Below are 8,833 nucleotides of genomic sequence, written 5' to 3'. Positions count from 1 at the left end.
CCCGCCCCCAGTGCAGAAAGCAACGCTGGGTAAAAATCTGTAGCTTGAATGTAGCTGCTTCTTGCACAGGGTCACAGCCCGGTACTTACACTCATGCTCAGCATTTCTTCCTGCGCTAAAGGCAAGTCTAGGAAAGGGAGGAAGGCTGTATAGTTTCCTATTTAAGAAATGACAATGACAACTCATTTTAATGATGGTGAGAATTGGTATTTTGAGGAAAGAATTTAAAAAGGAAATGGGCATTAGTGATCCCCCCGCTCAGCAGCAGGGAAGCTCAGGCATTGCTCGGTCAGGTTTTGGGTACATTTTGTGATGCCTGGGCGCTCTCTTTAACCTGCCTGCCGGATGGCACAGCACATCCCGGCTGCTTGGCCCTCGGTCAGGGCGGGTGGGGAGGAGCTGAGCTCTTGCATGTGAACTTGTCCAGGCTGTGTGAGGACAGGGGGAGAGGCAGTTCCTGATTACAGGGGGAGCCGGTAGCGATGCAGTGAGGAAAGGGCAGTCTTTTCCCCGCAGAGTACAAGGGCAAATACCTTGCACCAGATTTATAGGGCAGTTTTCTGAGCAGCAGGGAGCAGGACAAGAAATCAAACAGCTTTTCCTAATACTTTGAGTTGTTGCTGTCTCCTGTTTTTCTCTTGGTGCCTCTGGCCTTTAATGAAGGTGTTTCTTATGAAACCATTGCCATACCCTGGCTGTGGTGACTGTAGAAAATGGAATAGTAATTAGGCTTCAGAAAAGCAGCACCTATGCTGAGCCATATGGAATCTTTTGCTATATACATCCACCTGGTTGACTATTACTGTATGCTTTCTGGAGGAAAAATCTGCAGTTTGGCTCTCTGCTGTCTGGGCCAATGATGTGTTAGTCCATGGGCAGGTTTCCTACAGGTTGCAGTAGTTTGTGTAACAACCATTAACTGCAGTGGTGTTTGTACATCAGCTTAGCGGGGATGGATCCCTTTGCTTTTGGAGAAGTGGTAGTTATAGAAAACATGCAATGTAACTTGTCTTTAAGGAAAGGAATGTTCTAGATGTATAAACTCATCCAGCTGAGCACTGCTTGCCCAGATCTGAATGGTCTCATTGATTTTAATGCATCCATGCGAACTTGCACCTTCTGAGGATTTGCCCATCAATTTTTGTAAGCTTTACAGCATGGGATGGAACAATTATATTTTACAGGTAGAGGGAACACATGTACGCACATTTGTGCAGAGGAAGGAAGCATACTCTGTTTTAGTGCTCAGACTCCTAATGATAGAGTAAACATAGGCAATGACCCCCCTGAGACTTCTGCAAGGGGCAGAGGCAGCAAGCTCGGTGTCTTGGCAGAATTCCCCTTTGGGTGCTGCCGCTCTGCCTCCTGAAGTCCTTAAGACTTGGCTAGAAACAGCCATACACAATTCTTTAAATGTTTGTCCTGATTTCTTGAGTAGTTTTCCCTGTGCATTACTAAATAACACCAAAATATGGCTGCACTTGTGCCTGGATAAATGTGATTAAGTCTTCTGTTCCTGAAGTCCTTAGTGAGGCTGCTTTTAATCAAGGCTGGAGCAGATTTTGACCAATATGTGAGTATTTATTTAAAAAAAAAAAAAAAAAGAATTACAAAGCATAAAAAATTCAGATTAAAGAAATAAATAGTTTTACTTGTTAGGACCTATGCCAATGCAAAACTACTGTTAACAAGTTCTGCAGAAAACTATTGATATAATCTACTAAAATTATTGCTTCAGAATAAAACAATAAGAATAGGGTAAGAGGGGACATTGTAAAAGATGTTGAAATTTGTGAAAGAAATGGAAAAACGTAAAATGTACTTCAAGCCAAGTTTTATATCTTTCTATTACCTATTTACTGCAATTTTGTGAATAATGCCAGAAAACTAGTTCTCTGTGGCAGAACTGCTTCAGGGAAATGTTTATTTCATGAGCAGCAGGATAATGAAACCTGGTTCCTGCAGATGGGTGGACCTGCCCATGCCACCACAGCAGCTCTTGCCCCCAGAGCCTGCGCCACGATGCCCACAGCTCCCAGCACCGCCGGGGTCTCCTGTCCCAGAGCCCGCAGATGGTGCGGGAGCATCTGGGTCTGGTCCCATCTTGTTACGGGCACGGAGTGCGGCACAGACGGGCTGCGTCCGTGTCTGTGTGTTCCCCCAGGTCAGCAAGTGAGCTGCGTGGAATTCTCAGAAGGGTTTTTTAAATGTTTGAGACTTCTTTTTTCAGCATATATTTTTTAGTGTGTGTTGTCTATTTTGGGCACCTTTCTCAAAGTAATACACTTGCTTCATGCATTGACAGAATTATTGGGATTTTTTTTTTTTCTGTTTGGTCTTCTGGGAACTAAAGTATGTCTTTACTCATTTTTAAAGGCAGGTAGGTGCCATCTCATCTGAGTTTTTTATCCATCATTTTCAAAGTTAGGTTTACTATATTTATGCAGAGATTTCCCTTTCTTTTTTTCTTCATTGTTTAGGCTTTTTGTCCTCTCTCCAGGTTAGATCCCCTGCTCCAAAGAAGCACATTTTTGATGGGGAGAAAGGAAGCAAAACCTTTAGTCATTCTTAACCTTTATTTCTAGTGATGTCAAACTTCTCCCCAGTCCAGGAGGATTTTTTTTAATGCCCGTTTTTCGGCAACAAAGTTTTTGTCTGTGGGCTGCCTTCTTCCTTCATGTGGTGTTTCCAGGGCTGAGCACAGCAGGGACCGGCTGCAGGGTCGGGCTGCGCTGCCGCTGCACTCAGGGACTTCTCAAGTGGGCAATGATAAACTCCAGGGAAGTTTTGCATAGCCATATTTTTACATGTTCCATAGGCAGACCTGGGGCCTTTGTGTGGACTAATACAGTTAATAAAAATCAGCTTCCATATATATACAATTTTTATTTTTCGGAGGGTTTTTTGTTTTCTTCCTTCAGAGATCCTCATCAGCATCTTCCTGAATTGTAAACTCTGGAATTAAATCTCCTCAGATGTGCTCCTACAGACCATTTCAAATCAGTAGGACTTGCAGTAGCAGACAGAACAGAAAACAGTCCCCAACACCTCAGTCTGCTTCGCCAGGTTCTGTGCATAGGCTCTGCCATTTTTGCAGCCAGGCATCGGGTCTGTCTGCAGATCGCATGTGTGTGATGATCTCCATGGCGACTTGGGCACTTGAGGCAGAAATATGAGCTGGTAAGTCAAGGTTACTCTCCCTCCTCCTCCTCCTTTCCTCTCAGTGCAACGCGGGTGATTACATGTGTTACGTTTTGGTACGGATGGTGTTTGTCTGGAGCAAACCATAGCCGATCTGTTTTAATTCTCCAAATCCAGTCTAAACCCCTCACATGGATCAGCAGAGCCCTGCATGGAGGGTGTGGAAGGGTGAGGGTTACAGGATCATTTTCTGGGTCTGGGTGCAGGCATGACATCCCTTGTAGGGGGGCTGATGCTACGCGGATGGAATACAGCGAGAAATTCACGGTAGCTTTTCCTGCTCTGTGCATGGGAAACGGTGACTGGGGGCCAGCAGTAGGGAAATGCAGGTAATCAGCTCCTCTGTCTTTACTGGATACCCTGAAGAAATGGAAACATAAATATTGAATTATAAAGATAGAATTTGTGTAGTCTCAGAATATATACATACATTATAAAGCAGAATTTTAGGTCTAATGTGTTCACTTTGCCAGTGGATACATTGAAGTTTTGCCTCTTTGTATCCACAAAACACTTTTCCCTCTTTCCATTGGTGCAAGCGACTTGAAATGAAGAATGTTTTTCTTGTTTGTTAGCATCATCTCCCCCTGTTGTCCATCGACATAAAACGCAGTGTTCTGGAACATGAGAAAGGCAATACATTTCCTCCAGTTCTTTGTAAGCTGATATGAAGTAGACAGACACCTTCTGAAGTTTTGTGCATGCTGTGCTCTTTTTTTCTCTGCTGCAACAAGAAAAGCCTTTTCTTTTAACCTGGCTTCCTTTGAAGAAGTAACTCAGGAAGCTTCATGGCCTCTCAAGGTAAGTGCATCTACAGTCTGTATTTTTAGATCATGTTTACAGAAAACTACAGTCTTGTACGTTTCCAGCAATCAGCAGTCTGATGAAATGAGAGTTTCAGGCTAAAACCACATCAGCCAAAGCATAGTTGTTTTGGCTTCCTTTAATTTTTCAGCATTCAAGAGGCTCCTAAGGAGACTAAAATCTATATGAGAATGTTATTTGAATAAAATGTGTTACAAAATGTTAGCATCTGCATTCAATCAGAAAATTCAGTGTTTTATCTTTGTGCTTAAACCTGTCAGTACAGAATGCGTGGGAAGGGCAGGTACAGAGCCGAGAGTACTGCTATTTTTGCACGCTTCTTTCCTATTCCACCTCAAAAATACTAAATCAGCAAATGTCCTTCACTTTCAAAACTGGCCAGAGTCCTGAAAACCATGCAGGGAAAATAAATGTCTGAAGAATAACGGATTCAATCAGTTTACTCCTACCTGGCTTCACCTTTGCCACATACTGTCTTTTAGCAGCAGCCGGTTGGGTACTCAGGGCTATAGGCAAACATTGCAGCAGGCTGATCTCACCAGCCTTCTAAATCTGTTTTCTCCATGCTTTCAAATACTTAAGAAAAAACAGATTTGTGTCCTTCTGCTTAGTTTAACTTGAATGTGACTCCGCAGAAGTGATCCTGTTGTGATGTACAGAGGCAAACGTTGGCCCAGGGAGTTCCAGCAATGGCTATTTATGTTTGCTGAATGCTTGCCCCTCTTTGACCCCCAAAATACTCAAGACATTCTGCATTTACAGCACTAAAAGGTATACAGCAGCAAGCGTGTTTTACAGCATTGTTGTACTCATTGCAATATACTTTTTAAAATTTTGCTTGTCTTTAACCATGTAAAAGAGATCTGGTTTTGTATATTTTTAATGCACAGTAGTTTACGGAAGCAGCAAAATAGTGGTGATGTGTAATATGTTTTTCATAATGAAGGAATCTGATAATATACTAATTTTAAGAACAAGCAACTCTACAAGTTGTGCTTGTACAGAATGCTCACTGTATCATACAGTAACTTTTAAGTTTTCCTATGCCATAAATGAAATGGGAAACATCCACAAAAATAGACAAAATGTCGCAGTAGCTCAGAATGTCATCAATATTTAATGGATTTACTGTTTGATTTTTGAATAGCTTAAAATTTGACAGGTAGAACTGCAATTTGTTGTCTTTTTCTCTTTATTATTTGAGAATAACGCTAGCACTTGGCCACTTCATGGCATTTCATGTAACAACAAGCGTTACGGCAGTAACAGAACCCTGTGAGGTAAAATGATGCAGAAGAGCATATAAAATATTTATCACCCAGTTATACATTTTTAAAAGCCAGCTACAAATTCAAAGGGGTTATTTCTTCTTCCTGTGGTCTCAGACTTTGAAAGAAAGCAGTGGTTGCAAAGACAAATTAAGATCAAAATATGATTAAACAATGAATCAGCCACAGTGAGTTCAAATAATGCTGAAGGATCTCATTTAAACCCACAACAGCAAAAGAGAATTTCAGACTTAGAGTCAAAACTCTTTCTGGACCTCGAACACCATTGTGCCTAAGCATTGTCACATATGAGGTAAAAATTATCAGTTTGGGGACTGCTTCACTGCTGAAGTGCCGGGGCTCAGCTCAATACGAGGATTTGCCATTTATATGCGGAGAGCTTCAGCTTGCTCTTTCTTGTTCGGCAGAGCCAGTGTTACTGAAGGCTGTGGAAAGATGCTTGTAGCAAAACCAGTAGGAGTTTGAGACTCAAATGGCTGAGGTGACCACTGCACTGTGGGAGACGGTGCCCGCATGTGTGAAGGGGTGTGGGCGTGCGGGTGCCCCTAACATTAGATGCTCTCCTTGCCTTCACAGCACTAGCCAAGGTAACCATCACTGTGTCCTAAAGGACGTGTTTGCAATAGCAAACCAGAAAACACAGCTTAATGGTATCTGATTATTTCATTAAGATAATAATGAATAATACACTGTAAGAGGCTGTGTAGACTTTGATACCGGGGCTGTAACATCCAGCTTGGGAAATCTGAGATCCCTGGAAAGTTTATCTCTAATTAAGAGAAAATATGCATGCCCTTGAGATGCTAGAAAGCATCTTGCTACAAGCAAGCCCTCAGCAGCTTGGTGTACGTTAACAGGCAGGGCAGCTCATGGGGAGCAGGGCTGAGAGCCTGTGCTGAGGGGCTTGTGGCCACCCTGTGTGTGAGTCCAGACCAGGTCCAGCCTTGTCATGCAGACCAAGTGCTCGCAAGCTGTCAGAGCAGATTAGGTGCCACATCTCCTGGTTTAGCTTCACCTACAGTGATTCCACTGTGCATACTCTAAGACTGCTTTATATAGTGAGTCTGAGTGTTCGAAGTGTAGGACCATCAGGAGATCCGTTTCAGATCCTCACTCCTGATCTGAACTAAAATGCTGGTACAGTCTGAGGCAAAATGTGGCATCATTGGTCCGGTTTTGATCCAAGCAGCTAGCTGCTGTTTGCTTCTGTTAATTTCTGGGGGTTTTTTCTTTTTTTTTTTTCTTCTTTTTCCTGCAGAATCTCAGGGACAAACCAACCCAATCTTTAAGGATTACCTCCCTGGTTCTTCTGACCTTCCTGAACAGAATAAGCCTGTTGAACCAACAAGCCTCTGGAAGCAAACATCACACACTCATAACTTGCCACCTGGTCTGGAGTACCTGAACCAGGTCCTGAATCTTTCCAAATGTTAGAATTGTCTTGTGTCCCTCGTAGACTTCTTTGATACCATGGGGGATGGGGTTGTTTGGATTTTTTTTCTTGGGGGAGGGGGCAGGTGGAGATGGAGAGGCTTTTTTGTGTTTGATATTACTATGAAATAGGGAGTGTAGGAATGACAAGCCCTTCCTTCATTGTTGCCATTCATTTTTACAGAAATCCAGTTGTGCATGCAGTTCTCCTTGCACCAAAATCATGGGATTCTTCCCTCTAGGACTTTTTCTAGGTCATAGTGTTGCCCCTCTCATTGTCCCCCCAGTTTCCTTCCAGCTCCTTAAGAGCTCACCCCCAGGGAAATGGCTATTAAGTGCCAGCTGGCCTCAGAAAGACTGAAACAGGCAGCGTGTGAAGGAATAGTCACCTCCTTATAACCCATCCTTTGAGGAACACGGAGGTCGTCTGAGCAAAATCCTTCTGCTAAGGACAGTGCTCTCCAGGTTAGAGGTAAGGTCCTGGGGAGGCAGGGCCCCAAGGGGACAACTTTGTGAACGTAACCCTGGGTGGCTACAAACCCACACCCACGCCGTGTTGGGTGGCGGGGCAGGAAAACACTATTGCCCAAGAGAGGGAAATGCCTGGAAAGGGAAGTGGACAAGTAGGTCACAGGCAGGAGTTGGAAAGGGAATGCTAAATTCTTCTCAGTCCTACTGCTAAACATATGGCTGTCCATCTCTGTGAAACCTCTCATGTCCTGGAGCTCAGACCAGTGAGGGTCTGCAGCTCGGCTCCAGAAGTTTAATCTCTTCCTGTATTTTTTTTACTGGGAGGGTGACTCCCTGCTACTGCTTTGACACTCACTCCCGTCTGCATTTCACATGTGGCTGGATTCTGCCACTCTTGTATATGCTGAGTAATGCTTTGTACACCTGGCCTGACATGGGCAGGGACAGAATCAGGCCCCAGCACTATGATACACATGCTTCTGCTGGGTCTGTATTTTGGTGGTGCTGGGAAATGTTTATTTCACTCAGGTCTGTATATTTTAGATATACATTTCTGGTAGTTTTGTACAGAAGCAGAAATTGAATGTATTTTATATTTGGAGCTAAGTTACCTAGATAGCTAATGAAACTGGGAGACCCTTCAGAAACAATCTTTCATGTGGAGTTATGATTTTCATTTCATGGTGCCCAGGCACAAAATGCTATGTGTTGTCAATTACATAAGCATTTGCTCACAGACTGCAGGAGCTACATTTTTTTTAGTCTGAAAGTGATTGTGATAGTAAATACTTGGCAGGCTACATATTCAGTCTCCTGTACAAACATGAATTGTACCTCAGATTTACCCATACAATGTGGGCAAGCAAATTCTATTACTCCATTTTACAGAAGCTTTACATTTGACATAAAAACAAAAGACCAAGTGGCTGTCAGAACTATAACCAGCACTCAAGACCTCGTTCATGCTTGTTCTCGGCCCGATAACCATGTGTCTGTGCTGCAGCCCTTGCTAATTATTTTCAATTTTCTCTGCAGTCTGAAAAGTAGAAAGCATGTGTGTGATGCTGATTATTGGCATATACCCTCAGCTAGAGTTTCCATGCATTGCCGAACGTTTTGGTGTGCGATGCTGAAGTCATATTGGCTGTGTGACTAATGAAACAACCTCATACAGGATAGATTGCAGCAGAAAGGAGATCCGACCAGCAGGGAGATGGCTGCCTGCAGAATGAATGTGGGATTCACAGCTGCTGGGGTGATCCCTTGGGATTTATCCTGATGAACTAAGAGATTTTCATGTAATGAAATTCTCAAATGAATGAAGATGTTTCTAGCAGAGCTGGGAATTTTTGATGCCATTAGGAAGACTGGAATGCTGTGTATCCTTCTGGTTGTGTGTGGATTGGGGAAAGGTGGCTCCAAATTCAAATAGGCACAGACAGGTGCTCCTGGAAAGACATGGGGAATAGAGAACACTCTTTAAAACAAGCCTCTGTGTGTTTTGTCTTCAGACTAACAAAATGCTACCAGAGAGGAACTGTGGCAGCTCTCACCCCTAGAAGAGTAAATAACCTGTGGGAAAAAGAGACATTTAATTTACAGAATGGTATTACCAG

The 8,833-nt window shown here is 43.3% G+C and overlaps 1 protein-coding gene across 1 annotated transcript in view; it reads left to right on the top strand.

The window, feature by feature from the left end:
- Nucleotides 1-3,989: 3,989 nt before the first annotated feature.
- The window catches only part of LOC104127079 (phospholipid scramblase family member 5), an 11,382-nt gene continuing 6,538 nt past the window's right edge, over nucleotides 3,990-8,833 (top strand). Inside the window, exons 1-2 of the mRNA XM_009639709.1 lie at nucleotides 3,990-4,002; nucleotides 6,574-6,725. Coding sequence (XP_009638004.1) covers nucleotides 3,990-4,002; nucleotides 6,574-6,725 — 165 coding nt within the window. The remainder of the gene's footprint in view (nucleotides 4,003-6,573; nucleotides 6,726-8,833) is intronic.

The sequence above is a fragment of the Egretta garzetta genome, unplaced genomic scaffold (assembly GCF_000687185.1).
Source record: "Egretta garzetta isolate BGI_Z169 unplaced genomic scaffold, ASM68718v1 scaffold425, whole genome shotgun sequence".
Taxonomy (NCBI): domain Eukaryota; kingdom Metazoa; phylum Chordata; class Aves; order Pelecaniformes; family Ardeidae; genus Egretta; species Egretta garzetta.
Note: the sequence above shows the minus strand (reverse complement) of the source record. Positions and strands in the feature narration are given on the sequence as shown.